This window comes from Stigmatopora argus, chromosome 20, assembly GCF_051989625.1.
Source record: "Stigmatopora argus isolate UIUO_Sarg chromosome 20, RoL_Sarg_1.0, whole genome shotgun sequence".
Lineage (NCBI taxonomy): Eukaryota > Metazoa > Chordata > Actinopteri > Syngnathiformes > Syngnathidae > Stigmatopora > Stigmatopora argus.
Window position 1 is genome coordinate 204,217 of NC_135406.1, and position 26,253 is coordinate 230,469.

At 58.1% G+C, this 26,253-nt stretch overlaps 7 protein-coding genes across 12 annotated transcripts; 4 read left to right on the forward strand and 3 right to left on the reverse strand.

Moving 5' to 3' along the window:
• Positions 1 to 211: 211 nt before the first annotated feature.
• On the reverse strand, positions 212 to 3,922 carry trmt10a (tRNA methyltransferase 10A). The gene is made up of 6 exons (XM_077589627.1): positions 2,804 to 3,922; positions 2,264 to 2,513; positions 2,073 to 2,147; positions 1,487 to 1,636; positions 1,274 to 1,379; positions 212 to 766 (listed from the first exon to the last, which is right to left on the reverse strand). The coding sequence occupies exons 1-6, from the start codon at positions 2,998 to 3,000 to the stop codon at positions 537 to 539; spliced, it is 1,008 nt and encodes a 335-aa protein (XP_077445753.1). The 5' UTR covers positions 3,001 to 3,922; the 3' UTR covers positions 212 to 536.
• Positions 3,466 to 8,799, forward strand: LOC144066228 (RPA-related protein RADX). Its single transcript, XM_077589610.1, has 19 exons — positions 3,466 to 3,871; positions 4,609 to 4,702; positions 4,782 to 4,944; positions 5,242 to 5,336; positions 5,407 to 5,505; positions 5,597 to 5,763; positions 5,849 to 6,005; positions 6,078 to 6,183; positions 6,260 to 6,348; positions 6,428 to 6,544; positions 6,617 to 6,712; positions 6,778 to 6,933; positions 7,134 to 7,258; positions 7,409 to 7,500; positions 7,576 to 7,620; positions 7,683 to 7,726; positions 7,944 to 8,114; positions 8,201 to 8,344; positions 8,421 to 8,799. Exons 1-19 carry the CDS (start codon positions 3,809 to 3,811, stop codon positions 8,534 to 8,536), a joined length of 2,139 nt encoding a protein of 712 aa, XP_077445736.1. The 5' UTR covers positions 3,466 to 3,808; the 3' UTR covers positions 8,537 to 8,799.
• A 252-nt stretch (positions 8,800 to 9,051) lies between these two features.
• On the forward strand, positions 9,052 to 11,210 carry LOC144066239 (protein canopy homolog 3-like). Of its 2 annotated transcripts, XM_077589635.1 has the most exons (6): positions 9,052 to 9,311; positions 9,464 to 9,590; positions 9,665 to 9,761; positions 9,855 to 9,977; positions 10,052 to 10,169; positions 10,260 to 11,205. In XM_077589635.1, exons 1-6 carry the CDS (start codon positions 9,188 to 9,190, stop codon positions 10,427 to 10,429), a joined length of 759 nt encoding a protein of 252 aa, XP_077445761.1. In that variant the 5' UTR covers positions 9,052 to 9,187; the 3' UTR covers positions 10,430 to 11,205. The 2 variants fall into 2 exon arrangements, with proteins under 2 accessions (XP_077445761.1, XP_077445760.1); XM_077589634.1 differs by having other exon boundaries at positions 9,665 to 9,977; positions 10,260 to 11,210.
• An 852-nt stretch (positions 11,211 to 12,062) lies between these two features.
• LOC144066233 (uncharacterized) lies at positions 12,063 to 15,434 on the forward strand. The gene is made up of 10 exons (XM_077589622.1): positions 12,063 to 12,448; positions 12,526 to 12,707; positions 12,875 to 13,015; positions 13,083 to 13,203; positions 13,289 to 13,460; positions 14,044 to 14,182; positions 14,344 to 14,490; positions 14,574 to 14,635; positions 14,769 to 14,848; positions 14,917 to 15,434. The coding sequence occupies exons 1-10, from the start codon at positions 12,338 to 12,340 to the stop codon at positions 15,034 to 15,036; spliced, it is 1,275 nt and encodes a 424-aa protein (XP_077445748.1). The 5' UTR covers positions 12,063 to 12,337; the 3' UTR covers positions 15,037 to 15,434.
• A 788-nt stretch (positions 15,435 to 16,222) lies between these two features.
• LOC144066230 (uncharacterized) lies at positions 16,223 to 22,662 on the reverse strand. Of its 4 annotated transcripts, XM_077589614.1 has the most exons (11): positions 22,024 to 22,662; positions 20,836 to 21,946; positions 20,202 to 20,453; positions 18,995 to 19,293; positions 18,713 to 18,904; positions 18,296 to 18,625; positions 18,175 to 18,223; positions 18,017 to 18,093; positions 17,845 to 17,881; positions 17,580 to 17,765; positions 16,223 to 17,434 (listed from the first exon to the last, which is right to left on the reverse strand). In XM_077589614.1, exons 4-11 carry the CDS (start codon positions 19,149 to 19,151, stop codon positions 16,786 to 16,788), a joined length of 1,677 nt encoding a protein of 558 aa, XP_077445740.1. In that variant the 5' UTR covers positions 19,152 to 19,293; positions 20,202 to 20,453; positions 20,836 to 21,946; positions 22,024 to 22,662; the 3' UTR covers positions 16,223 to 16,785. The 4 variants fall into 4 exon arrangements, with proteins under 4 accessions (XP_077445740.1, XP_077445742.1, XP_077445741.1 ...); XM_077589616.1 differs by lacking the exons at positions 20,202 to 20,453; positions 20,836 to 21,946; positions 22,024 to 22,662 and adding an exon at positions 19,431 to 19,956; XM_077589615.1 differs by lacking the exons at positions 20,202 to 20,453; positions 20,836 to 21,946; positions 22,024 to 22,662 and adding an exon at positions 19,393 to 19,956.
• Positions 19,817 to 23,355, forward strand: LOC144066132 (uncharacterized). The gene is made up of 5 exons (XM_077589479.1): positions 19,817 to 21,074; positions 21,200 to 21,410; positions 21,490 to 21,742; positions 21,809 to 21,954; positions 22,039 to 23,355. Exons 2-5 carry the CDS (start codon positions 21,200 to 21,202, stop codon positions 23,157 to 23,159), a joined length of 1,731 nt encoding a protein of 576 aa, XP_077445605.1. The 5' UTR covers positions 19,817 to 21,074; the 3' UTR covers positions 23,160 to 23,355.
• On the reverse strand, positions 23,228 to 26,169 carry slc10a7 (solute carrier family 10 member 7). 2 transcript variants are annotated; one of them, XM_077589625.1, is made up of 12 exons: positions 25,858 to 26,160; positions 25,379 to 25,461; positions 25,156 to 25,292; positions 25,008 to 25,083; positions 24,900 to 24,938; positions 24,793 to 24,828; positions 24,606 to 24,689; positions 24,377 to 24,542; positions 24,235 to 24,286; positions 24,031 to 24,104; positions 23,757 to 23,902; positions 23,228 to 23,612 (listed from the first exon to the last, which is right to left on the reverse strand). In XM_077589625.1, the coding sequence occupies exons 1-12, from the start codon at positions 25,955 to 25,957 to the stop codon at positions 23,577 to 23,579; spliced, it is 1,029 nt and encodes a 342-aa protein (XP_077445751.1). In that variant the 5' UTR covers positions 25,958 to 26,160; the 3' UTR covers positions 23,228 to 23,576. The 2 variants fall into 2 exon arrangements, with proteins under 2 accessions (XP_077445751.1, XP_077445752.1); XM_077589626.1 differs by lacking the exons at positions 23,228 to 23,612; positions 23,757 to 23,902; positions 24,031 to 24,104; ... (4 more) ...; positions 24,900 to 24,938; positions 25,008 to 25,083 and having other exon boundaries at positions 25,146 to 25,292; positions 25,363 to 25,461; positions 25,858 to 26,169.
• Between the last annotated feature and the right edge of the window lie 84 nt (positions 26,170 to 26,253).

Genomic DNA, 26,253 nt, shown 5'->3' on the forward strand with positions numbered 1-26,253 from the left:
CGAGCAGCCTGAAATTCTACAGAAATTGGACTGGAAACGATCCCAAAGATGAAAGCACCTGAGAAAACGGTGACGTGACACTTTAAACCAATACAATGGTAAGATGGGCAATATATCGCTATCCGAAGAGAATCGTAGCAATGATAGACTTGGGACGACTTCAAATATGAACAAAAAAAAAACAGTAATATATATCATGGGCGCATTTTTGAGTGGGGGCAGAGGCATTTATTTTGACGAGAATAAAGTTGCCAAAAAAGAGAAATGTCATTTCAAGGAAAATCCAAAATGTGTTACTTTCAGGTCAAAAAACAATGCAATTTAGGCTTTTAGAAAAACTAGGTTGTCGCTTTCAAGTTAAAGAGGAACGGAAATTAAGGAAACAAATTCTCTAGTCAAATCGTAGCATGAGCATTGACTGATTGAACCCCACCCAAAGTCCAGAAAATGCCACAAACTCATTTTGGGGAAAAAAAAAGAATAAGTAATTCTACTAAACAATACATAAATAGTACGTAATACAAGAGCAGAAGGGCTCACTTGTGGGGGCTTTGGGGTGCATCGGGGTCCGAGTGCTGGTCCCGCTCCGCCGATTCCGGGGTGACTGGCGTTTCCGTCGTTTCCAGGGTGACCGGCGTTTCCGTCGTTTCCGGGGTGACCGGCGTTTCCGGAGCCAACGCCTGGGCTCCTTTCCTGGCAGGCAGCACGGAGAAAAAGGCGTCCCGCCAGTGGCCTTTCTCCACGTACGCCAGGATGATCTCGAACACTGACGGGGAAACAAGAGTCCAAATCAGGATAGGGCGCCAGATATCCCGTCCGTTTGAAGCGGGGCGCTTAGGAGCGAACCGAGGAATGTTCCTCCGCCACCCCCAAACGGACGGGGGTTCGTCAGGGTGAAAAATAAACCTCCCACGCCTACGAGTGAAATCCCCATTTCAATTGACAGCAAAAAGGATCGTTATCGCAACGTGATCCGCCTTCATTTGAAGCTACTTTAGCTTTTTTGGCTACGCCACGACTACGTTGGCTCCTTTTCCCCGGCACTTCTCCTCACGAGGGTGGCCGCAGCCTATCCCAGCCCGGGCGGGGCGACCGGCCAATCGCAAAGGAGCCGCATTTGTAACATTCAAACGCCACACCTGTCATTTGAATTACGCAAGGTTTTGAAAGAGAATAGAGCTAAAAGTGGGCCGATTAGCTTGCAAAGGTCGACACGTTAGCACAAAAAGGAAAAACGATGGGAGGGCAAAAAACACAAAAAAACGTGGCGTACCGTGATTGACGGCCAGAACTTTGCGACTGTTCATCCGCACGAAGGTGCCGAGGGGAAGTCGGGCGTGCCGGATGCCGAGATCCCGGGCTCGATCCAAGGTGATCCCCTGAAAGGCCGGCAAATCAAGCGTGGTCGGGAAAAAAAAAAAAAAGAGTCCAAATCGGGATCGAGTCGGGTCAGGTCGGCGGTGGCGGAACTTCTGGCCGGCCTCACCTTGTGGTGGTTGTGGTCCACCAAGCCGCCGATCACGTAGGCCTTTTTGGGGTCCAGCTCCGTCAGCACGTTGGGGGAGTCCGACGTCAGGTAGACCAAATCCTCCTTATCCGCCACTTGGCTGAAGTGTTCCACTTTAATAATGATATCCTGCAACAAAAGCAGACAATAGTGCCATTTTAGTAAAGACATTTTTTTTCTTCTTCATTTTCCATTTCTTTTGGTAGCATTTTCTCTAGAACATGGACTTTTTAAATTCAGGTCTAATGATTTCTTTGTCATGAAACGGCCGTGTTTTAATGCCAATGAACAGCACGTGAATGTTAAATGGTGTCAACTTGAGGGAAAGGCTCCAGGACCAGGTTTCAACATTCAATTGGATGCCCATGGCCGTGCAGAGTCCACGTATGAAGGGGGGTTTCTCTTCGGTGCGATGCGATTGCTTAAAACGGCCAATCTACAATGCGGTCGACGTAAAAACTCTACCGTAGCGGCACGGTGCGGGCTAGCTAACGCCAGCTCATATTTGTTCCCCTCTCCAAGCGGTAACGAGCAAACGACGGTGACGACGACACGGCACGCTGACCTTCCAGTTGATCCATCCTTTGTCCTTTTCGTCCATACTCTGTTTGAGCTGCCCTCCCAGACTCGTCAGATAAAACTGGACCGGGAAGTCAGCAAAAGAAAGTGAGCGCCGGGGTTCCACTTGAAGTCAACAAGAGAAAGCGAGCGCCGCCGGCTGGGGTTCCACTTGCCCAAGACGGAGGAGCCACCCACCTGGACGGGCCGCGAGGCTCGCCGGTTTTCAGCGTAGCACCTCTGGATCTGCTTGTGCAGTTTGCGCACGTCCTTGATCAACATGAGGTCGTCGAAGCTGCAGTCCACCACCAGTCGCAGCGAGGTGGGCGCCGTCTCCCGACGCGGTCGCTTGGCGGCCCGGCGCCGGTCCGGCTCGTCGCCCTCGTCGTCCCGCGGGCCGCTCTGGCGCTCCAGGCGACGCTGCTGTTTCCTGTCCTTGCGCTTTTGCCTAGGGCGCGACACGGCCCGAGTCAAACGGCGTCATTGGCGTCCCGGTCAAAGCGTCGAGTCCAATTCTGGACGCGGCATATTACGGGAAGACTTGTCCTAATGGGATTCTACAATTTGAGTTGGATTTTTTTTTTTCATAAAGGGGACAATACATGATTAGACTATTGCTTACTCGGCATACAAAGACGTCTATCAAATTTCACTTTCTCACCGACCACTGGGTTAAATGAAATAGAAGAGTTTCTACTTTTGTTCATGACATATTTTGTGGACAAAAGGCCAACTTACTTTCGCAGGTCCCTCTCGTCCTCCCATTTCTGCTGCTTTAGCAGCTTCTTCTTTTGCCTTTTGGACAAGGTTTGCTCCTCAGCCACTGGCCCGTCTTGGCCTCCGACATTCGCTGTTTTATTTGTACTGTTATTTAGAATGTCATCATTCTTTACAAGTGCGTTGGCCTCGCTCTTCGGGATGTCGTCGCCATCCATTTGTCAAATTGCACGACCTCCCGTAAAGGGTGCCGAGTAAAAGACTCACGAGTCACACTATCGATTGTTTCAAAGACTCCAGGAAAATTGAAAATGAGCTTTAAATGCCAACAGACCTCCAAAACGTCGATTGTAAGCCTCAAAGTAGTATATCGTCTGTCGACCAGGCGCTCAGCTCATTACAATCAGCTGCGTTTCGTTTCCACATGGCGGCGCGTGGTTATGACGTCACAACGCCTGCTTGTCAACACACGATAGTGACGGGATTCCAACAAAATTCAAGCGGCTATCCGATGGCAACAGGATGCTGCTACGCCTTGCATGCCTGTCCGCTTTATAAAAATGAAAAATGACAAATGAAAAATCGATAGAATCGTCTATATCAGTTGCTGCCCTCAGCGGTCGGGACGAAATGACGTTTTGGCGCACGCGCAGTAGAAATCCGCCTCCCTCAAAAAACTGTCGAACAACAACGCACTTCTGAAGCACACGTATTAAAAAATATACATAGAAAATTGCTACTAACTTTATTTACTTCATTTTATTTTTTATTACTTTTTTATGTCGTCACTCGCCAGAAGAGAAGCATTTTAAACGGGCTCTATTGCTTAGGCATTTTACGACTGTCGCGAAGGACGGGCACACTTTCAATCAGGCATTTGATAGGCGAGCATTCGGACTCCTCAGCCAATCATATCGCGAGGACAACGAAAGGCCACCGCCAGACACACCCACGAAAGACCAGCCTACCCCTTAAGCCGAACGCATCTTCACTCAGGGTGTACAGTACTCGCACCTTCGCGCCAAAATGTCGGCTAGCGACTCCGTCCTACGACGAACTGTGAGGCGGGCCACATCCCTACGTAACCAGGTGCCTGTTTTTCATATTAACTTCATAAGAATATGACATGTCATAGCTAAAGCCACCTTCTCCGTTTATTATCTTCAAGTGCAGTCGTTTTTATCCGAATGTTCGGCATAGCTTCCGTAGGCCGCGGCAAAAGTTAAGCTAGTGTTGGCGACAGTTTTCGGCCGGACCCAATAAATTACCCTTAGTGACATCTTTTCCCGACTGTTTTGTTGTTCAAATCTTTTGGCTTCTTTTGGTGGATTCGGTTGACCCGTCCCCGTTTCACCCGAGTTCGTTCCGTGTCGTGTTCATCAATGCCTCATTTGCTTGAGCGCGCGTGAAGGCTGCAGTTCGTGTAAAATATGGCGAAAATAGCTCTCTAAAACAAACTTCATCGGATGCCAAGCCTTTTAGCGAAAATCTTTCGACACGTTTAAACACTATCACTGAGATGGCCTTCCGACTTTCCAATCGGCACAATCAAGTTGATATTATTTACCTAGTGACAAAATGATGCATAAGCCGTAAATTTGCACGCATTTAAGCAGAAGGGGGAAAATGGACACTGTAAAATGTCGTTTTCACTTACCCACATTTGAATACGTACATGCGTCAATAATGAGGGTGACTGGATTTTGTGATGGCAATCCTGCCACCTAGTGGCCGTGGTCTGCCATAGACAGATTCATTTCGAGTGCTTTTTTTTGGGTGCCAACTCCCACAACTAACTCTCCAAATGTCCATTTCTTTTGTGCCAGGTGGTTTGCAGGGAGTTGCTCCATGTTTTGGGTGTGTACCGCTACACCAGGGACCCAAGCTCCCAGACCCATTTCCACAACAGCATCTTCCGTGGTGAGTCGCCGCTCTTTCTACGGGAGCGAACGCGGGTAACCTCGACCTCTGACCCCGGCCGGCGGTCTCTCGCGACCAGGCCAAGACTTGTACGACGTGGCGCTGAGCGACGGCGAGTGCCGCCTCAACCTCGCTCTGGATCCCGGTCTCAACTGGTTGGTGGAGGAGAATGTCCTGCGGCGAGGGGCGGGCGGGCGCAACGCCATTCTGGTCCCCCTCGATTTGCCCGTGCCAGGCGAAAGGTAGAAAACCGAGCGGTCGGCCGGCGGCGCCGACGACGACGACGACATCTCGCTTGCTAGCTAGCGCTCAAAAGAGCTTTTAGCAAAAAGCAAAGGTCGGATGGAGTTTGGTCGCTCACTGCACCGCCAACGGTTGAAAATATTTTTAGGGGGGCTGCCAAAAATAGAAAAAAAGATGAATTGTGTTAATTTACATTCACATTGTATTGGCAAATGAACGGATTGCCGACAATATCCAAATGATGGACGTCACGGTGGACGGGTTAATGGTGGCCAACCCCGTCTTTCCCGACGCAGCTTCGTCCTGACCGGCGTGCAGGTGTGCGCGCCCCCAGAGGTCGAGCGGGGCGATGGCAAAGATTTGCCATGGATCACCAGCTTCACGGCGGCAGGTGAGCCGAGCGAGCCCGCCCCGCCCGTCTACGAGCCGAGCCTCATGTCCGATGCCCACGCGCGCCGCAGCTCCCATCATGGCCGACCGGAAGGTGTACCTGCCCCTCTGGAACAACGTGGACTTTTTCGGACGCGCCTGGAGGAAATCGCCTCCGGCGAGGGAGTCCGGTGAGCTCGCGCTCGTCCCTTCCCCTCTTTGTCGTGGTGGGGCCGCCCCGCCCGGCGTGATTTTTGCTAGCCTCCGTTGTCCGTTCCGCAGTTAGTCTTCCCAGGGTGACGGTACGAGCCGCCCGCCAGGGATATTTGGACGGCAAAGATTGGGCCCTTTCGGCCGTCCGGAACGAGCAGATGACCGTGCGCGTGATGCAGAAGTCGCAGCTGATGTATTACGGGCAAGCCAACAAGCGTGGCCCTTGCCCCTATCGGGTGGGTGGAGCCGTGGAGGAAGGTGCCGGCGCCAGTGCCAGCGCCAGGGCCGGCATCTCACGAGGCTCTCTCGTCGTGCGCGCAGGCCATGCTGGAAGTGTGCGACCACACCGGGAGCGTGACTGTGGTCTTGTGGGACAGCGCGTGTTTGGATTGGTACTGCGTCCTCAAGCCCGGCGACATCATCAGCCTGAGCAACTTCCAGATCAAGCCGCTGTACCAGTCCAGAGGCCAAGACATCGGTACGTGCTTCCTTTCCTATCTGCTCGGCGCCTGAAAAGAAAACAACTTTTGTTCATTTCCACCCACCGCAGAGATCGGCGTGAACACCAAATACCCCCAAACCCTCATCTCCATACTCCCGAACACGGCGGCCAAACGGGTGCCCCCGCACGCCTTCCTCCAGAGCTTCTTCAGCAGGTACGCCGGGTGTCTGCCGCCTCCGCCGAACCCCCGCCGACGCTGACACCCCCCTCCCCCCACGCCACTTTTGCAGCAAGGACCTCAAGGACCTCCCCCACGACAGCGTGTGCGACGTCGTGGGCCTGCTGATCTTCGCCGGACGCCCGGAGCGCGTTCGAGAAGGTGAGGGAGACGGCGAACGGCGGCGGCCGCTCCGAGTGCCGGGAAGAGGCTCACGTGGGCTCCGACGGGATGCTCGCAGGGCTGCTTCTGATGGAGTACCGCTGGCTGGTGTTGGTGGACGGGCGCAGCTCCGAGCTCATCCGGATCCAGCTCTTCTCCACCTCTCAGCCGGACGCCCACCGCCAGCTCGTCCCCGGTGAGATTAGCCAGAAGCGGGGAAGCCCGAGAGCCCGAGGGCCCCCGCTGAGTCCGGCCCGCGTCTCCGCAGCGTTGCCGGTGGCATGTTGCGGCCTGAAGGTGGTCCGGGCCGAGGCGGGACGGTGGTACCTGACCAACACGCCCTACGCCTCGCTGCACTGCTCAGGTAGCAGCCTTCTCCGCCGTGGTTCCGGTGCGCCGGGCCGCGTCCAAAGCGCCTCCGCTCCACAGGGGTGGGCGAGATGGACGAGGCGCCGGTCCGGGCGCTGCGAGAGTGGCTGGGGCGGAAGGAGAGCGAGGCCTTTCGCAGCTCGCCTTTGATGGGCGGCTTTTTCGCCTACCCGCCCCCTCCCGACGCCGTGGAAGCGTACACCAGGGGCTTGCAAGGTGGGTAGTGACCGACCGCCTTCCGTATTCAGACGGGCCAGGCGGGTCTTTGGAGAGACAAAAAAGAAAAAAGAAAATCAGAACAGAACCATCACTGGCACATCCATCAATCGACGGCAGCGGTCTTGGAAAACTGTACCTTTTCATTTGTCTGTCCGTCCCACCGGCCTTGATTGCTATGCGGCTCTCGGCTCTTTCAGGGGCGCCGGCTCTCCTCCAAGGGAATGAGATTCAGAAAGAGATGAAAAGTCTTAGTTACAGGGAGCGGAAAACCTTGTGTATGCAGGCCATGGTCACCCAGGTTACATATTGTCCCCGCGGAGAGGTTGGTCATTCCGTTTTCCAGGTATCCTTTTTCAAAGGTGTGCTTACCATCGCAAAGAGGCCTCAAATGGAAATAGTGGAAATATAGGCCAGTGGAATTGTTGAGCTTCTTTGGAATCCATCACAACTAAAGACATTCTTTTTGCTTTAGGAACAGCATTCTCTCTTGTGGGAAGACAGCTTTCCGCCCAAGCCCGCCCCGACCCCAGAGCACACGCCCGTCCCATCCTCCGTCACCACCGGGTAAGAGGGTCCGCTGGGGGGGTGGGGTGGTCTTTCCCGTCCCATCTGAACCTGCTTTTTAACATTTTTGCTCAGGGCCTCGGGGAAGAGGAAGTCGCTCTTCCACTCGCCGCCCAAGAGGTAAGATGGCGGCGCACTCGGCCAGAGCCTTGACGCCGCCGCGTGTCCCTTTGTCTCCTCAGGCGGCCCCCGGCCACCCTCCGGTCCCCCGCCAGCGGCTCCGCAGGTGCTTTAACTCCTCGAAGCCTACACTTATCAAATGTACCTCAGAGAAATGCACAAAGACACCGTTGGCTATTTCTAAAAGCCCAAATTGAAAGCTAAAATGGGAAAAGGCGTCCGTTCGGAGGCCATCCGCGGCCCTGGCCTCCCCTAACGGCCGACGGAGGTACCTATTGAGCGTGATCCGAGAGAGTCTTGTTGACGCCGTCCGTGTTTGTCAGGTCTTCTTTTCGGGGCGTCCTTGGAGTTGCTCCAAAACGGCGACTCGGGCGAGGACGAGGGGCCTTACGTGACCTGCCCCGCCGTGCTCCAATCCGTGCCGGCCCCGACGCTGGCCGCGCCCTGCGACGGAAGCTTCTACCACGAGGGCTATTACACCATGATGCTCAACGGTAAATGGCCGAGTCGTAGCCACTCCCTCCCGCGGGCTAACGTGAGCCGAGCCGGGATTGACGACCCCGCTTGTTTTTGACATTAGCTCTGCCGGGAAGTCAGTGCGTCTCGGCGGTCTTCCTGCCACAGCGTACCCAACTCTCCCCGCCAGGCCCCGGTCACGACAACACCTGGGCCTCCATCTTGGCTCACGGGGCGTTCTCCACGCAGGGGCCCCCGCCGGCGCCAGGTGAGGGCCGTCCACCGTCGACACGGGCCGTGTCGGCGTGACTGTGATCCGTCTCTGTCCGTCCGTCTCTCTCCAGGCGATCTGGTGCCGACGGCCCAAGAGCTGCAGGACAAGAAGATGATCTGCGTGTTAGAATTGTGCGGCTTGGGCAAGGACGTGGAAGTTATCCTCAGCCGAGCTTTCGTACTTTAAGCCGTTTCTGTTTTAAATGGACCTCTATGTTATAATTGGGGGGCTTGAGTAAGGATGTGTAAGTTATCCCCAGCCGAGTTTTGGTACTTTAAGCCATTTGTTTGTTTGAAATTGATCTCCATGTTAGAATTGGGGGGGGTTCAAGTAAGGACGTGAAAGTTATCCTCGGCCAAATTTTTGTACTTTAAGACGTTTTCAAAATCCCTTTGTTTGTTTGGAATCGTTGTCACTGTTCAATCGTTCTATTAAAACAAAAAGCCAAAGGAAGCGTGTGGGTTTCACTTCTGCATTTACTGCGCATGCGCCTCATGTTCTACCCGAAAACCAACGATTCCCGTTTCACAAGAAGACAATAACAATACGAAAAAATAAACGCTTTAAATGCGACAGTGTACTACGTGCTAGCTAGCTACGTAAAAAAATGTGTATCTCTTGGTTGTTTAAAAAAAATCAATCCAAATCGAGCTTTAGTCCTACCTCATTGGTTGAAGCGGGGCCACTTCTTCCTCTCTGATTGGTGGACGTCAAGGCGAACGCGGAAGTGTTCTCATTGACGATGAGCCATCCAGCGGAAGCCGAAGTGATCTGTAATCTGTAAATAAAACATATTAGTCATTATTGCGTGTCGCCAAGTGTCCAAATAAGAAGGGAATGGCGTCATTGGCCCATTTTTGCCTGATGGTGACCGTGGCTGTGGCTGTGGCGACGGCGACGGCGACGGCGGCCAAGAACGACGGCGATGACGAGTGGGTTCATCTTCCGGACAACTGTGAAGGTAAAACGGCCGTCAAAAGGCTAGCAAAGCACCTGCCCCGCTAATAACTCGCTAACTCGAGTGAAAAATAAGTGCGAGCAGATAGACGACAGGCCAGCGCGTGCTGTCATTTGACTGACTGACTCGCCTTCGGCTTCGCTTCTCGTTTCCAGTCTGCAAGTTTGTCAGCATCGAGATGAAGTCCGCCTTCGACGAAACGGGGAAGACCAAGGAAGTCATCGACCGCAATTATCGCTTCATTGACAGCAAGGGAGCTCCGCCCATCAAATACGTCAAGTCGTGAGTGGACGCCGACCGTGGCGGCGTTCGGGCAAACCCCCCCCCCCCCAACGTGACCGCCCATTGGTCCGCAGCGACCTGCGCTTCATTGAGGTGCTGGAGAACGTGTGCCAGAGGCTGCTGGAGTACAACTTGCACAAGGAGAGGAGCGGCAGCAATCGCTTCGCCAAAGTAGCTCCCTCGCTCGCTCGCGTCCAAGCCCGGGCGTCCGCCTCCCCGTCCACCTCCTTTCAGGCCCGGCCCTCGCCGCTTCTCTCTGCGCAGGGCATGTCCGAGACCTTCTCCACCCTTCACGGCCTGGTCAACAAGGGCGTCAACGTGGTCATGGACATCCCGTTCGAGCTGTGGAACGAGACGTCGGCGGAAGTGTCGGACCTCAAGAAACGGGTGAGCGAGCGAGCAAGCGAGCGGAACCCGTGGCGCCATCCCGTGGCGGCTTCCGACGTGCTTTTCGCTTCCAGTGCGACGTGCTGGTGGAGCGGTACGAGGACGTGATCGAGGACTGGTACCGAGGCAGCCAGGAAGAGGACTTGACCACGTACCTGTGCGAGAAGCACGTGCTGAAAGGAAAGGACGCAGGTGACGGACGGGGTCAAATCCAGTGCCGCGGGGGGACGTGACGACGGTCGCGTCACCTTCGCTGCCTGTTCGTTTTCTTCTTCCTCGCAGCCTGCCTGAAGGAGGAGTGGAAAGCCAAGAAGAAGGGAGAGACGGCGGCCCCGGCCCCGGCCCCGGCCCACGACAAAAAAAAGAAACGCAAGGGGGGGAAGAAAAAGGCAGCAAAGACGGAGGGAATTCAGCCCCAGGTGTCTCTGTCCGGCACCAAGACGGAGCTGTGAGGACGTACGTCGTCGTGAAGGAACTCTGCTCCAGTTGGAAAGAAAATTCACGCAATTGTCAACGCTTCCTTTGGCTTTAAAGCGCGGCCGGCGCTTGGCGAAGGACCAGTGCGTTGACTTCCTGTTTAAATACTTTTTTTTGGGGTGATGAGGTCCGAGCGTTTGTTTTCTTTGTAAAGCTTTATTTAAAAATTCAATAATTAAAACCAACAAAAACAAAAAGACAATGGATCCGACTGGTGGATTCGTACCCGGATGCGCTCAAGCATCGGAGACGCGTGCTTCACACCGGGGGGGTCGCCGTGCGTGCTGCTGAATCTCGCAGTACATTTGTCCCGTTGGTAGTCAGCCGTGCGCGCATCCTGAAAATGAGAAGAGAAGAAAAATGCCACTTTGATTTGGAAACGTGCTATTGGTGGTCCAGTGGCTTAAAGAGGCCACTAGCGGTCGCATTTGACTCCGGTTTCAAGCTTAAAGAGGCCGCTAGTGGTCGCAGTTGACTCCGGTTCCATTTTCTCCTCAAGTTTGCATCCTTTAACGGACAGATGGTCATTTATGCCCTCCTGTGGTACTTTGGGGGAATTGCATCCTGCAATTGTTATCCCAAAGCCAGCAGCTTTGTTGGGCAGAAAAACGTACTTGGGGGATGTAATTTTTCAAATCCGCCACAGGAGGGCAGCAAGTGAACATCTTTCTGTTAAAGGCCTCGTAAACTACGCGAAACGGGCACTTGGTTGACATTGTAACATTGTGGGACGCAACAAGTCCAAATAAAGCACGCGCAACAATAGAGAGTGTCTCGTCTCGTCTTCTCTGGTCATGAAATGAAGCCAAAGGCCAACGACACGGTCACTAAATGTATCCTAAGCCAAAGTCACTATTTCTAGTCACCTTAAGTCAATCTAGGCGTACCCATAGAAATTGTTTTGGAAATCAGGTTGGATAGAATAGAACGTAGAAAGAATATTTAGGTGGCATTATATACTGCGGTCATATTTGGAAGTTAGAGCGTATCGACTTTTCTATTGCCAAGACGAAGCTTCAAACTTTAAAGTGTTAACTTAACCGCTTAACTTCTCAATTCGAACAAGATGTTTTGCCGATGAAATTTGCCTTTTCGATACGCCTTGCCCGGCCGGCAAGGGGAAGATAACAAACAAAATCATGTCACGAACACCAAATGCCTACGCTCTTTTCTAATCATCTCGTGCAAGTGGAGAATATAATTAATGTCAGTGAAAAAATGTCAGGCATCTTTCCGCATTCGGGCTGGCTGCCAGCCAATGGCGAGATGGGAAATCTGGCGTCGCCAAACCAGTATTTGATCGCTAGCGTGCCAGGCCAGGACCGCAGGGCGTGACTTTTCGGAAGCCTCGTGACGGCCAACTGGCACCGGCTCGTGTGAATGGAACGAGGAAAAAGCTTCAAAATAAAAAAGGCCTCTTTATTTTTTGGATTTTTGAACTAACAAAATCCCTCCGCAATCCTATCTTTGAGCAAAACAACCACAATTTCCTTTTAGCGGACTGACCTGAGCAGCGTGATCCTCGAGACGACGTTCCAATGGAAAGTTTCCATTTGTTTGTGCCCGGGTTCCAAAGACAAAGGCTTTACGTGGGCTTCCCGTTTGGAGCATCGGGAGGGATTTTGGCCCCGACGTTCCCCGCTGGGTTTCCTAGAAAGAAAGAAAAAATGGAAAAAGTCCCATTCATTTGCTTTGGTGGTCCTTTCCCCACGGTATCTTAAGCGTCCCCATCAATTATCCGATGGCAAGCGGCCAAGCCTCGCCCCCGCTTCATCTACTGGAAGCAGGTCGGTTTTTCCCCCCCCGAGAAGAACGAGTCGGACGGCATCGCAGAAAGGCACTTATTCAAAGGCGCGGCCCGTGTCGGTGGCGCTCACTTCGTCATGCGTGCCTGCTACCTGTTGCTGCTTTGGTTGCTGGCCAGGGGCTGCCGGGCCAACCGATTCACGGGCACGTCGCTCACCTTCGACCCGGACAAAAACTCCAGCCAGGTGGTACGTTCCCTCGGCGGCCCCGGGCGACGGGCGACGGGCGTCCGGTCCTAGCTCTCCGCTCCCCTCCTCCTCCTCAGGTGGCCGTTCGCTACAAACTGGGCTTTGAAAGTTGCCGCAACCTCTCCGCTTTGAACTGTACGACGGACCAGTGCCAGTTCAACGCGGTGCAGGTCCGGAGGGTGGACGAGAACCCCGGGGAATGGTGTCAGGAAGAAGTGACGGCGTACGTGAGAGGAGAGACATCCTACATCGACTTGAGGTAAGTCTGGAGGAGGCTCCGGCTCCAATTCGAATGGGACGGGCTGGGACGAGGGCCGGGACGAGGGCCGGGACAAGGGCCGGGACGAGGGCCCCCCCCCCTCCTCGGCGTGGCTCCTTCCCGCACGATCATGAAAGAAGCCCGATTTGGCGTTCCGGCTCTTCCAGCTTGAGCGGCCTTCAGTGGATCGCGGGGCTGGCCAACAACGTCAGCGACGTGTATTCGGTGTCGTACACTAAGCTAGGGAAAAGGAACGACACGGGGCGGTCCAACGTGTCCCCCCGGACCACCATGCTGCCTGTTCTCAGGTTAGATACCCCCCCCTATTGAAGGGTTTTAAGGCTCAGTCAAGGCATCTCGGCCTGCCTCTCCCAGGGTCCCCGGAAACTGCCACTCTTACATAAGACTGCCCACGTTCGACCCGGACGGCGACACGGTCACCTGTGACGACAACAGCCAATCATACGTACCCTTACCCTTCCTTCATGTCCACAAGGTGAGACCCGGTCGTGTCGACATACGCTTTGACGCCGTTTCTGGCTCCGACTTTAACGCCGAGCGCTCTTCCTTGGCCTCGGCAGAATTGCTCCATAAACGTGGATCCCCACGGCCAAGAGGGCTCGTACGCCGTGGAGCTGTTCGTGGATGATAAACTGTGCGCAGACGTGGAGCTGACCAACGACCAGGGGGAATCGCACATTTTGTATAGGGGCTCTTACATCAGCGCCACGTCCGTCCAGTTTGTTCTGAAGGGTGAGAAACACGCATTGAAAAATTCAATCCATTTAAAAAGGCTCCCTCGCCGACAATCATCGGTGTGGTGGAAGGAGTGAGGGAAAGAAGAAGAAAAAGAAAGAAAGAAAAAAAAAAAAGTCACCTGCTTGCCCAGAAATGTTGCTGTTGTGCATTGTTTGAGTCCTCTCTCGCGGGTGAAGGCTTTTTTCATTTCCTGAAATTTTGTTTAAAAAAAACTTTGATTAGTGTTTGGTACCAATGGCCGGGGTTGGGAAGTGTAAAAAAAAAAAAGATGACTGGCAGTTTCTCCTGATTCAAATCACCTTTGGACAATCACTGAAAAAAGTCAAGCAAACATAGCTAAATTCGACCTTCCCTCTTTAGGACGCCAGGCCAGTTGCCCCCTTTTTTTAACCATTGCGGCGGTGACAAAAAACAGGTTTTTCAGGAAAAGGCGAAAGGAGAAGATCTTTGCCAGCTCCGGCTTTCAATGGCTCCTTTTGGTCGCATTTACGTCGGTTGGTCCAAACGATGGGACGGAAAATGCGGCCAGAGGGCGCCACCGCTTGCTCTTTTCACCTTTTCCCGTCCAAACCGACAGTGGGCGCAAATGCCAGCTGCCAGCCGGGAGAAGACCTGCCCCTCTTCGTGAAGCCCACCCCGAAGGACGGGGAACACCTCTATGCCTTCGTCGACCAGACCCTGTACATTCCCATCAACGCGACTACGTCCAGAACCAAGTAGGTGGAATCTTCTCTCGCCCGCTGCGCCGCCAAAGACGTGCCAAAGACCTCTTAGAAAGCGCTTCCCACCGAGCCGCCCATCGGCGGTTCTTCGTGTGCGTCCGGCCGGACGTCGGGGGCGGGGCCATGGGAACCTAAGCCAAATGCTTGTCTGTTAGCATCACGGGGGTGCTGTTCAGCGGTCCGGCGGGAATATCAAAGTCGGGGACGGGCAACGACGACTTCGTCCTGGCCTACACGCCCGGCCCGGACGACGCGGGCCAACGTCACGCGCTCTGCTTCGTCGTCCAAGCCCAGGCCTCGTCGTACGTACCTTTGCTCCTCCCGACGGCGCAAAGCCCGCTCTTTGTCGGCTCGGCGGCGCCGCTGACTTTTAAACGCCCCGCAGAAACGGTTCCGTCAGTGAATTCCAATCGCCGATGCGTTGCGTCATCATAGTGGTGGATCACGGTGAGTGAGTGAGTGGGTGAGTGGGTGAGTGAGTGAGTGAGTGAGTGAGTGAGTGAGTGAGTGGGCTCCCTCCAGCCCGAGCCTTGGAAAAGGCAAACACGGCCAGGAACTCACCGACGTCTTTGGTCCTTAGTTCTTTTCGGCTTGACGGCCAAGTTCACGCTCAGGAGCTTGGATTCCAGGCGCGACATCGACAAAGTGGCCCTGCCGCAGGTACGTGGCCGCGGGCCCCGCCCGAGGCCGAGCCAGCGCCGACTCTTCTTCTTCTTCTTTGTTTGCAGCTGAAGAGGGAGCTGGTGAAACGGGGTCTGCCGGCCGACATCTCCCTGAGAGTGGTCGAGTTCAACGAAAGCCTGCCGCTGGACTACGCGCATTTTCCTAACCCTAACCTTAACGGTTAGGGCCTAACCTTTTCCTGCCTTCGAACCAACCGACGTAAATGCGACCAGAAGGAGCCATTGAAAGCTGGAGCTAGCAAAGATCTTCTCCTTTCGCCTTTTCACTCTAAGTTGACACGCCGAGGCCGATCACGCCAATTGCGATGCCATGGAACTTGCTTTTACTTTTGCTTTCTACATGTAATTTACATACATACATATATACGTATGTGTATTTAAATATATATATATAAGATTTTGTATTGGAAAGACGCCAAGCACCTGGAGAATCCTTCCTGCGTCCCCCGTGCGAGCAAACGATCTCCACGAGAACGCCAGCTGTGTTCAATTGGTCCACTTGCACGAGGAACTTCTTGGCCCTTTTGCTCTGTCTTCTTCTATTAAAAGGATTATTTGGCTAACGTCGACCGGTCGGGGAAGTTTTGACGGTTCTCCTTCGACACCGTGGTGGCCCACAACAACGTCTCCTCCCCCTCGGAAATGTGCGAGCCGCATTCGACGCAGTCCAGTCGACCCTGTCTCCGTCTCCGTCTCCGTCTCCGTCCCGGTCACAGTCTCTGATGATGTCCATCTAATGAGCCATTCGTGCCACCTGTCGAGTTCGAGACCTGCTAGTGCGCGTGCCTGACATTTGCGTCACTTCCTCTCGAGCGTCGACGGCCAATTTCGATCCATTTCCCGGTTTCAATTTCGGCACTGATTACGGATCGTTTAGCCAAATCCGAGTGACCGTTTTTTTTTTTTTTTTTTTTAAACATGAACCCGAACACTGACACGTTTTCACCTTTTTTTCGGAAAAAACGGATCGGCGAGATCATTGAAGGGTGCGCCCCGCCCCAGTACCGCCCCAGTCCCGCCCCGCCCGGCTCGGCCCCGCCCTTCCGTAATTGTGGTGCTGGCCGGCGGCCCGCGTCGAGCAAATCCCCGCTCGAGGTTTCTCAGCCCCTCTCCTTTCATTTCTTCCAATCTAATCACGACCCGGTTTGCGAGCTCCCTCGGCTCCTGGTAACCCTGGCAACCAAACGCGAGGGGAGGGGGCTTCGGAGCCCATGGCAACGGACTAAGCTGGCTCTTGGAGAAATATGAGCCGGCTGCCCGGGGATTCTTTTTTGAAGGCGTCCGTCCTACCCTCGGGCGCCGTTCGTCAGGAGGCCCCGAAAGGCACGACCGAGACGGACGGAGGCGTCGCTCCGCTGATATTCAACTTTATTTGGTCGGTCAGAAAGAAGCGAGGAGGCCGCCCGCCGCAGGTACCGAAAAGAGCTCCCCGACGGCCGCCGCCGGCCGACTCCGGCGGATCTCGGCGTGCGACGTGCGGGGCAAACGTGAAAAGGCGTCCATGTTACGTCTCTTTCGGCACGAGCGCACGCGGCCCGCCACACACGGGGAGGGCGTCGTTGACCTCCCCGACCTTCGTCGACACGGCGACAAAGCGAGCCGAGCTGCCGACGTGACACGTGGGAAAAAAAAGAAATACATTTGCCGAGGTATTTTCATAGGTTTTCATGCACTTGGTCCAGGAAATGGTCCCATTAATAGACGGCGGGTGCCCTCGTACTCGTACGTCCGGCAGGCGGGCATTTGCCCGCATCGGTACAAACGTGTACAAACGTGTACAAACGTCGGTAGATGCGGCAAAGTGGGCGAGAGCGTTCCGGCCGTTGCGGCCATTGGCTAAAAGCGGGTGGCGGGCGCGTCCACCCTGGACATTCTCCGGGAACCCGGCGTCCCTCCGACCGAGGGGACGGACGTTCATAGAGGCGTCAGGCCCAGGCGGCCGAGGAAATCATTTTTATGGGAGGGCGGGTCGGAACCAAGCGACGCGGGCGGGTCGCTGCGCGCCTTCAGCTGGAGGAGCGTGGTGATGGGCACCAGAGGAAACAAATCCGTCCATCCCGCCGGTTGGCTCGGCCAGCCCCGAAGAGAAGGAGGAGGAGGGGGAGGGGGAGGAGCAGGCGGAGGAGGAGGATGATGAGGAAGAGGAGGAGGAGGAGAGGCGTGCGCCCGCCCCCCGCGTTTGCTAGCATTGTCTCCGTGCGCGTAGGAACGGTGCGTGTGCACGTCGGAGGCCGCGGGGGCGGCGCAGGCGCCCCCGCCGGCGTGCTTGACCTTGCAGTGCAGGCGCAGGCTGTCACGCCGCTTGGCGCTGTAAGGGCAGAGGTGGCAGGTGAAGGGCCGCTCGCCGGTGTGCACGCGCACGTGCTCCACGAGCTTGTTGGCGGTGCGCGTCAGGTGCCCGCAGCGCTCGCAGCGGTAGCGGTTGCCTTGGCGATGACCCTGGAAGTGAACCAGCAGCTCCGGTTGCCCGGGAAACCACCTCCGGCAGATGCGGCAGCGATGCTCCGGGGCGCCGCTCTCCGGAGCCGTCTCCGTGGCGACCGTGGGCGGGGCGGGGGGCCACCTGCCGGGAAGCACCGCCGTGAGCCGGGTGACCTGCGGCGCCCCCGGACGGACGGGCCGGGAACGGGGGAGGGAGCGAGGAGCTCCTTCCCGACGGATTGGCCCCGAAGCCGCGGGGCACCCCCAACCGCGGCGCCCAAAGCCACCTGCCGGTGCCGGCGGGCGAGTGCTGGTCGGCGTGGGCCCTCATGGCCGCCTCCTGATCGGCCGAGTGGTCGCACAGGCGGCAGCGCAGCGAAAAGGACGGGCCGCCCGGCTGCCGGTGCTCCGTCAGGTGGGAGCGGAACAGGAGGCGTCCGGCGGTCTCGAAGCCGCACGTGTGACACCTGAGCGTGGGTAGAGGGGCGAGAGGAGGTCATTCCGAGGGGCTCCGTCGTCCGAGACGAGCGCGGCGGCGCCACTTGCCTGTAGAAGAAGCCGGCGCTGCCCCCCGGCTCGCTCGCTGTCCCTGCACGAGAACAAAAAGACAGGCGTGGCTACGTGTTGGACGCGCCTCCGTCTCGGGCCTTCGACCTATCGCCCGACGGCCACGGCGGAGGCCAGTTTTCTAAGGAACCGTTTCCGCCGGGACGGGGGACCCGACCTACAGTACCGTGCGCGGGTTCCGGAGGGCGGGACGGGGTGATGATCCCATGATCCTCCGCTTTCAGGACCGGACAGCTGGGAAGCCAAAGACAAGGGGAGGCCGCTTAGGGTGGACGGCGGCAGAGGACGACGGGAGCGAGGGAGGGAGGGGCGTACCTGCTGCCGCTGCGCCGTGGGGGCGCCCCGCCCGATTTAGCCGCCCGCTCTGGAGAGAAAGGAGCAGAAGGTGAGCGCGGCGCCCCGCCCGCCGGACATTTCCGCCGGAGCGCGAGGCTACCTGAGAGTCGGTGCAGCAGCGTGGACGCCAAGTTGACGGACATGTCCTGCCACAACGCCGCCCGCAGGCACTGCTCCGCCATTTTGGCTCCCGAAAACAAGCCGTCCCCAAAGACCGGCCCTCCTCGGGTGAGAACAATCTCCTTCTCCTCCTCCTCCTGCGCCTGCCGCCGCCACCGCTCCACGCCCAGATCGGCAACGGCGCCGCCCGGAAACCGATCCGCCTCCACGCCCCCGGGCGGGTCTCGGAGGCCCGTCGTCGGCGTGGGGATCTCCAGGGCCTCCTCTTCCTCCTTGACCTCGGCGTCGGGCCGGCTCAAGAGTCGGCTCTCTGTGGGAAAACAAAATTGTTGGCTCGCGTTCTCACCCGAGCGCCGTGCCGTGGGTACGGAAGCTCGCTAGCCGTCCACGTTCCCACCTGCCAGTTTCCTGAGCAGCTCCGAAGCCAGCGTGTCGTCGGCGGAATCCCCCGCCGGAGTACGGGTGAACGACGGCGGGTCGGGACTGGCCCCGGGCCCGTCGGGGGACAGGGCCGGACCCGGCTCCTCCAGCCGCCCGCCCGGCCCCTCCGCGTGCCTCCCGGGGAGCGCCTGGGCCTTCTGGGTCGCCTCTGAAAACAATCCGCCTCAAAACATGAAAAGCCGGCGCGGGCCCGGCGGGCCCGACGGGCCCGACGGCCCCGTTCCGCCACGGCCGCTACCTGACAGCCTCATGAGGAGGTCGGACGCCGTCTTGGTGCCCACGTCGGGGCTGAAGAGCGAGGTCGCCGCCGGGAAGGGGCCGGGGCCGGGGCCGGGGCCGGGGCCGGGGCCGGGACCCGGCCGGCGCGGGGGCGACGCGCTCCACCCACGCTTCATCTTCCAACCGCGAGGACGGACGGGAGGGAGTCACGCTCGGAAGGAGGGCGAGCGAAGCGAGAGGAGGGACGAGGCTACAAGAAGCGGCCCAGGTTCTGGGCTGGGGGAGAGCACGAGGAAAAGGCACGCCGCTCTTTCTGACCTGCAAAAACGGCAGGACGTCAGCGCACGGACGTCCGACCTCGGTGGACACACGAAACGGAGAACGGATGAGAGACGAGAGAATTGGTGCTGGAATCACCATGGTAACAGTCAGTCAGCATCCTGTCCTGCCCTGACCTTAGTCATCCCCAAAGAGCCGAAATTTCCCTGCAAGTAGATGACATTAGCCCCAAAAAAAGGAGAGCCGTTGACATGGAAAGAAGAAGAAACCCCGTCCGTCCGTCCGTCCGTCTGTCCGTCCGTCTGTCAATCCTCTTCATTCAGCTGAATTGGTGCACCGCCAACTGATTCCACTGTGAACCCAGCGGTGACCCCATTCCGCCATCCATCCTCCCCCGGTACCAGTGGAGTGCGCGGAGACCCCCGCCTCTCTCCCTCTCTCTCTCCTCCTCTCTTCCTTCCTTCTTTCCCCGCCGCAACATGGCTGACACACCGAGTCACAAAGTCCATCCCCGGCGTGGGAGAGAGAAAGAGAGAGAGACAGAGAGAGAAAGAGAGAGAGAGAGAGAGAGAGAGAGCTTGCACGCCCATTGGGTTAGCGAGGAGGATTTGTTCCGTTCCTGCTAGTACCGGGAGGGAGGGCAGGTGTCAAGCGGCCAGTGGCCAAAACCACCGAGCGCCCAGTCCCCCCCCCCCCCCCTTAGACCCCAAGCCAAGCCCCACCCCACCCCCACCTTTCCTGCCCTTCCATCGCTGACGCCTCCGCAACTCGGCCGAACGGAAGGCGACCTTTCGAGTCATCCGCTCCGGGTCACAATCGCGTGGAGCGGACGACGGCCGGCGAACCCGGCGAGATCCTCCATCATCCCGGCCAAAATTTGGGCCAACCGGGCCGGCCCCTCCACCCCCTCCACCCCCTCCACCCCCTCCTCCCCCGGCGTGACTTACCCGGAGCGGGAGGGCATGTGGCGGCGACGATGGAGATGCTGCAGTCCGGGGCACAGCCTATATATAGATCACCCATCTTATCAGAAGCCAATGGTCTTTTTTTTCCTCCTCCTTCTCCTCCTCGTCCTCCTCTGAGCTTTTTCCCGGTGACTTTTCAACAGTGCCGGTGGAAATCGAGACGGGGGCGGGGGCGTCGCTGGAGGACGACGGCAACAGAGAAGCCAAAGCCGCCGGGAGGTGTCTCGTTCCCGGCTGAAAGGAGGAGGAGGAGGACGGGTCGGTCACTGAGCAGGGCAGATGGAGCTTTCCGCCTCTTATTTCTCTCTCTCTCTTCCTCCCTCCCTCCCTCCCTCCCTCCCTTTCGCTCACGCGCTCGTGAGTGTGTGAAAGAGAGAGAGAGAGAGAGACAGAGAGAGAAAGCGCACGCTGGAGGGACGAGTAGGTCGAACTCATCGGCTGCCATGGACGGCGATAGAGGTCCAATCCATTGGAACTCAATGAACCCTCCTTGTTGCAATCCATTGAAGGGCTACTTGTCTTATTTTTTTTAAATGATATAAGGTCTGTCGTAGTCAGTGCCACACAACTCATGGACTATGGGCAATGATTAGTTTTGGGACGGCTCGTCACAGACCTCGGTGAGGCGGGGGGGCCCCGTTCCCGTTCCAACGCCCGGGACATCCTGGAATGAGGCGCCCGCAGCTGGCGTACATCCTGTTGGTGTGCCGGGGGTGGCTCCGCTGCTCTTAATCCTCTACAAATAGCCAAGCTGGGGGGGGGGGGGCAATTTCAGTCCAGCTCTGAAGGCAATCGGGTGGCAGACCTGTTCGCTCGGGTGGTCCACCGCTCCAAAGACCCCTGGCCAAAGAGAAGGTAAGGGCGCAAATCATCCGGCCGTTTAGATTGCAGTGGGTGGCTGGGGCTCGTTGGGGCGCCGTTCAAAAGCAAAATGCCAGAGTGCCAAACGTGACGGGCTGGCTCCTCAATTCCCTCCCGAGATGGATCCTCGCTGGCTATTTTGGGCCGCCGCCGCCGCCATCTCGTGCCACCTGGCCGCGCCCGTCGGGGCCTTCTCCCGCGGCGCCGGTCCCGCTTCCTGCCGGACCATGAGTCCGGCCCACATCCGGGTGCGACCTCAGGACCCGCGGCGGAGTCTGGTCACCGTCCGCGCGTCGGCGCGCTCCTATCGGCCCGGACAGCTCGTCACGGGTAGGATCGGGGCGGGGTGGGCGACCGTCGCGCGCCGGTGGACCGGCGGGAAGGCTCCAAGCGGCCATTTTGTTCCCAGTCACCGTCCGGAGCTCCCGGGACTTCATGGGCTTCCTGCTGCAGGCCCGCCGCGGGGAGGAGTCCGGAGCGGGCGCGGCCGACAAGGGGACGGTCCCTGCGGGAGGCTCCTGGCCCCGGGCTCCGCCCGGGACCCACGCGCTGCGCTGCCTGTCGGAAGGTGACACGCTCACCCACTCGGACAAACAGCCCAAGCGGAACCTGTCGTTTGCCTGGAGGGCGCCCGACGCGCCGGCGGGAGACGTGCGCTTCTAGTGAGTCACTTTTCTTGTGTTATTTGGCACGCTGGCTCACCGCACATTTCTTTTCTCGCCCGCCAGCATCACGGTGGTGCAGTCCTACTTTGTCTACTGGTCGGGCATCAAGTCGGCCGTGGTGCGGGACGGGAGCCCCGGTCCTTGGACGGGAGAAGAGAGCACAAAAGCAGCTTTCGGCCTCACTGGAGAGCAATTTCCTGCCTTCTCAGGTAAAAAAAAAACAAAGAAAGAAATGGATCCAAGCAACATAGTCGTGACCACCGCCCCCGTCCTCTTACCTGCCGTCTTTCCAGCCGCCTTCCGCCACCGAGAAGACGCGGGCGGCGCCCTGAAGCCCGCGGGAAAAAGACGCTGGCTTAATTCGAGTCTGGATTCGGGTCCGGCGAGCGAGGAGTCCGACGGGCCTCGGCCGCCCGTTGCCCCACTCCCGCTCCAAACGTCCGCGCCCCCTTATCCGTCGTCGTCCTCGGAATCCCGGCGCCCCGGGAAAGACGAGCAAAGGGAGACGGCCCCGGCGTGGACGCCGACCCCCGCGGAAGGCCCGGAGAATGCCGTGGCCTCGGACCCGGCGCCCGCGTGGCAGAAAGCCAGAGGAGCGCTAAGCTCCAGCCGGGCAATTTTGCGCTCCGTCGGCGTCTTCCCGACTCTTTTGGCAAAGCCTGAAGATAAAGCCCTTGGAGCGCTACATACCAAGCGAACCGCGCCGCCCCCTTCGCTTCAGCCCACCGCGCCACTCCCCCTTCAGTCCTCGGTATCCCGTCAGAAATCAAACGCTTTGGCCGTCACGGCAAAACAGTCCGACGCAACATTTTGGGCATTTCTCTCGGGCGGAGACGCTCCGTCATTGGCCGCTTCTTCCCCGAGTGCCCTTTGCGTAACTCCCGCCTCGGGTCCCGCCGGCTCTCCCGCGACCTCCCCTCGGCCGGGACCCTCTCGGGGGGCGCCGCGTGGATCCGGCGATGAGACGCCCCCCCCGGGGCCGTCCCCGGGCCGGACCCGCGCGGCGCGCTCCCGTCCCGAACCCTCCGCAAACTCCGACCGCCGACTCCGGTCCGACTTTGCGGGAGGGCGGAGACGAGAGCCGGGCGCCCGCCTTCCCTCGAGCCCTCGGGGAAGCCCGGGCGAGGAGAGCCAAACGGCGGCCGGGCGCAGCTCTCGGGAGCTGGCCACGCTGCTGGGGGGCGCCGCCGGCCTGGGGATGGCGCTGGCGGCGGCCCTGCGATACGCGTGCAAACGGTCCTGCGGAAAGCGCACCCGGGTGACGCTGAGCGAGCGAGAGCGCCATTACGGGAGGGGCGAGCGTGCGACGGTCCACGTGCAGGAGTGCGGCGACCTGGTCCGAGTGCGGCGCATTCGGGAGAACAGCGTGGTGCTTCTCGCCGAGTACGACGTGTTGGCGGCGCCGGGAGACTGACTGACTGGCTTCCATTTTCTTCCGAGTCGGTCGGGGCGGCGAAGAAGAAGAAAAAGAGCACACTCGTCTCCGCTCTTGGCGTTTAAATTCAACTTTAAAGGCTCCCCGTTGCGTGGGATACAGGCTCAACTAAAAATCTAGACTCTCGTTACAAATTGTTGCCATTTGCCATCAGCGCGAGCTGAGATGGCGCTTAGAAAAGAGTAATAAAATCAAATCCAAAGAAAAGATTGGTCCCAGCAGCACTCCATGTCCAACATACCTCGGCTTGTCTTGTTAAATATACAAGTTGAATGTTTTGTTTTTTTGCAAGTGTGCAGGGCCAAGGCGGCAGGCGGTCCCGGGCGGCGCTCCGTCGGCCGGACCACCGCCGTGAGGCACGTGGTCGGTGGGTCGGTGGGGCGGGCGGGCCGCTCGTCAGACGGGCTGCTGCGGGCTGCTCGCTTTCAGCAGCTGGAAGGAGGAGAGACGCGCAAGGGTTGAGCGAGGGAAGCTCAATCTCAAGCCCGGCTAGGTGCTTTCAGAGCCAGCCGCGTACCGCGCCCAAAGCTAGAATTAGGAGCACCGACCGGCCAAAAGGTGCTCCGTCTGGCTCACCTTTTGCCGAGCGGTCATCCAGTCGCGGATGGTCGGCACCAGCAGGGAACCCAGCAGGATCTGCGCCGGGTGGTAGACCAGCAATGGCACGGAGAGCAGCGACAGGCGCTCGTAGCCCGCAAACACGATCTTCAGCATGGGGATCCCTGCACGTCAAGACAGAGGCGTCAACGGAATCCCCGTGGCTACCCCCCGTGGCGGCTCGCCCCGTGGCGGCTCGCCCTGTGGCGGCTCGCCCCGTGGCGGCCCGCCCCGTCCCGGCTCGGCCACGTACCTAGCGTTAGCGATTTGTGCGTGGAGCAGAAAACGATGGCCACCGTGTCGCCGGGACTGAATCCCGAGCCGGCCCTGCGGACACAGTCAACGCCGTAGGTACTTTTACGCCATCGATGGATTTGCGACGACCGCCACAAATGACGTCGTCGCCGTTTTAACGGCCGTTCTCTTAGGTCAACTTAGAGAGGAGCGCTTTGTTTACCTGCTGGAAAATCCAAAGGTGAGCAGCATGAAAGCGATCTGGATGGAGAAAACTGCCTCCGCCCCAAAAAAAGAAAAGAGAGAGCGCGCCAGTTGGTCAATCGCGGGCCCCAAACACAAAGCGGCGCCCCTTTTCCACTCACCGATCAGGACGACGGCGAGCAAGCTGACCGGGTCCAGCTCCATGCTGGGATTGCTGAAGGTGTCGCAGAAGGTGCTGTAGATGATGGCCAGGAGGACGGCGCTGCTGAGGGCGCCGAACGGTGGCTTCCTACGCTCCAGGCACTCCTTCAGTAAGCGGCGGCAAAGCTGCGGGGGGCGACGCCGTCAGACCCCATTGCGCGGCCCCCGGCCCGGATCCCGCTGACTCACCTGACCCGCGACGAGCGGCGCCACCACCGTGACCGAGAGCTGATAGAAGATGGAGCTGAAGGCCACCGAGGACGAGGAGCCCAGCTGGGGGAAGCACTTTTAAAGCGCCCCGTTCGGACCGGGGGCAGTTTGGGGGTGGCGTGGGCGAGCCTAGTCGGAGGCGTTTTTCCTTCGGGCTCAGACTTACAAAGAGCAGCAGCAGCGTCGGCGTCACCACGATCCCCTGCGAGACGAGAACGGGGTCAGACGAGGCTCGGGCGGCGGGCCGAGGACGGAGCGGCGCTCCCGGCTTACCAGGAAGCTCCCAAGCGCAGAGTTGAAGACGGCGGCCGCCTGGCGACACAAAGGCCGTCAGTCGGCGAGACGCGCGGGCGGGCGGGCGGGCCCTCCCTCGCCCCTTACCTCGTTACCCCCGACGGCTTTGGTGAGAATGACGGCCGAGGAGACGGGAGGCGGCATGCAGCTCACCGTCTGTAACCTAGGCAACCACACCGGCGGCTCATCCCCCGTAATTGCGGCCCGTCCGTCCAAACGGCGTGGCGTGGGTTACCCTTTGAGCAGCCACTGGTCGACGGCGGTCAGCGCCAGGACTCGGACCAGCAACCAAACGGTGAGCGGGAAGAAGAGCAGCGTGAAGGACTGAACAAAGAGGTGCAGGCGGACGTGAAGCAAGGCGCTGGTCAGCTCCTGAGGGGCTCACATGCACACGGAGAGCATTTTCAACAGCCGCTCACCCGGCAGCGGCCTAAAAGCCTACCTTGGCATCACCTGACCTCGGTTTTCAGCGAGAGGCCGCTGTTGAAGAAGATCAGCGAGACGGCCACGTACGAGACGGTGATCTCTGGCTTCAGCGGTCCTTGAGAGGGGCAGAAACGGAAGCAAGTGCTTTTGGCCATGTGCCCGAGGTTCGAGCGCCGAGCGCCAGCCGTGTTTACTTAAGCGCCGGACGTGCAACGTGTCACCTCCGGCTTCTCTAGGAAACTCGCGCGCGCGCGACCCCCATTTACCTGTCGTTGGGAGGACGCGCGCGCGCACAGCGATCGAACTTGACACGAACCTGTTTCAACACCGCGCGTTCGTCGTCAACAAGTTGGACAGGAACCCATCGTTGGCATCCAGAAAAGCCGGTGCGGCCTTTCTGACGTCTACCTGCTTACGCGCTCGTGTCAAATAGGGCGACACTGCCACGGTGTTCTCTCTCGCCAACTATATGCCTACGTCAAAATAAGGCGACCCGACCCGGCGCTCTCACCTCCTTTGACGCCGATGCTGGGCTGCGCTTTCGCCGACAGAATGACCAGCACGATGCCGATGAGGAACCATTCCTTTCGTATGATGGCCAGCAGACCCATGTTACGGGGCCGGCTACTTCCGGCGGGCTGTCGAAACGCCCAAAAGCCGGGCGCCGCGGGTGTCTTTTCGCCGGGCTTTAGAAAGTCCGCTTGACCAGGGTTCCGTGCAGTGGTGGCAAGAGCTGGTCGAGCTTAGTCCTCCGCCTCCTCCTCCTTCTGTTTCTCCGTTTTCTTTTTCCTCTTCCTCCTCTTCTTCTTCTCGTGGGGGTATTGACTGATTCGCGAGTTTTCAAGCACAATACCGCCACCCTGTGGCTTGAACCCGCACTGGCTGCTTGGTTCCTATTGAACCACTC

What these genes read in the sequence shown, in the direction of transcription:
- trmt10a (XM_077589627.1), bottom strand. Translation starts at nt 3,000, where the DNA reads ATGGATGGCGACGACATCCCGAAGAGCGAGGCCAACGCACTTGTAAAG. An exon ending in GAGCCTCGCGGCCCGTCCAG is followed by an intron (nt 2,148 to 2,263) that starts GTGGGTGGCTCC and finishes TTCCCGGTCCAG; the next exon opens with TTTTATCTGACGAGTCTGGG. An exon ending in AGTTCTGGCCGTCAATCACG is followed by an intron (nt 767 to 1,273) that starts GTACGCCACGTT and finishes TTTCCCCGTCAG; the next exon opens with TGTTCGAGATCATCCTGGCG.
- LOC144066228 (XM_077589610.1), top strand. Translation starts at nt 3,809, where the DNA reads ATGTCGGCTAGCGACTCCGTCCTACGACGAACTGTGAGGCGGGCCACA. An exon ending in CCACAACAGCATCTTCCGTG is followed by an intron (nt 4,703 to 4,781) that starts GTGAGTCGCCGC and finishes TCTCGCGACCAG; the next exon opens with GCCAAGACTTGTACGACGTG. An exon ending in CCACCGCCAGCTCGTCCCCG is followed by an intron (nt 6,545 to 6,616) that starts GTGAGATTAGCC and finishes GCGTCTCCGCAG; the next exon opens with CGTTGCCGGTGGCATGTTGC.
- LOC144066239 (XM_077589634.1), top strand. Translation starts at nt 9,188, where the DNA reads ATGGCGTCATTGGCCCATTTTTGCCTGATGGTGACCGTGGCTGTGGCT. An exon ending in TGTCGGACCTCAAGAAACGG is followed by an intron (nt 9,978 to 10,051) that starts GTGAGCGAGCGA and finishes TTTCGCTTCCAG; the next exon opens with TGCGACGTGCTGGTGGAGCG. An exon ending in GCTGAAAGGAAAGGACGCAG is followed by an intron (nt 10,170 to 10,259) that starts GTGACGGACGGG and finishes TCTTCCTCGCAG; the next exon opens with CCTGCCTGAAGGAGGAGTGG.
- LOC144066233 (XM_077589622.1), top strand. Translation starts at nt 12,338, where the DNA reads ATGCGTGCCTGCTACCTGTTGCTGCTTTGGTTGCTGGCCAGGGGCTGC. An exon ending in ACCATGCTGCCTGTTCTCAG is followed by an intron (nt 13,016 to 13,082) that starts GTTAGATACCCC and finishes TGCCTCTCCCAG; the next exon opens with GGTCCCCGGAAACTGCCACT. An exon ending in GCGACTACGTCCAGAACCAA is followed by an intron (nt 14,183 to 14,343) that starts GTAGGTGGAATC and finishes CTTGTCTGTTAG; the next exon opens with CATCACGGGGGTGCTGTTCA.
- LOC144066230 (XM_077589614.1), bottom strand. Translation starts at nt 19,151, where the DNA reads ATGAAGCGTGGGTGGAGCGCGTCGCCCCCGCGCCGGCCGGGTCCCGGC. An exon ending in CCACGGCGCAGCGGCAGCAG is followed by an intron (nt 18,094 to 18,174) that starts GTACGCCCCTCC and finishes TTGGCTTCCCAG; the next exon opens with CTGTCCGGTCCTGAAAGCGG. An exon ending in TCGCCCGCCGGCACCGGCAG is followed by an intron (nt 17,435 to 17,579) that starts GTGGCTTTGGGC and finishes GCTTCCCGGCAG; the next exon opens with GTGGCCCCCCGCCCCGCCCA.
- LOC144066132 (XM_077589479.1), top strand. Translation starts at nt 21,200, where the DNA reads ATGGATCCTCGCTGGCTATTTTGGGCCGCCGCCGCCGCCATCTCGTGC. An exon ending in GCGGGAGACGTGCGCTTCTA is followed by an intron (nt 21,743 to 21,808) that starts GTGAGTCACTTT and finishes CTCGCCCGCCAG; the next exon opens with CATCACGGTGGTGCAGTCCT. An exon ending in GCAATTTCCTGCCTTCTCAG is followed by an intron (nt 21,955 to 22,038) that starts GTAAAAAAAAAA and finishes CCGTCTTTCCAG; the next exon opens with CCGCCTTCCGCCACCGAGAA.
- slc10a7 (XM_077589625.1), bottom strand. Translation starts at nt 25,957, where the DNA reads ATGGGTCTGCTGGCCATCATACGAAAGGAATGGTTCCTCATCGGCATC. An exon ending in CGACGCTGCTGCTGCTCTTT is followed by an intron (nt 24,690 to 24,792) that starts GTAAGTCTGAGC and finishes TGCTTCCCCCAG; the next exon opens with CTGGGCTCCTCGTCCTCGGT. An exon ending in GGATGACCGCTCGGCAAAAG is followed by an intron (nt 23,613 to 23,756) that starts GTGAGCCAGACG and finishes TCCTCCTTCCAG; the next exon opens with CTGCTGAAAGCGAGCAGCCC.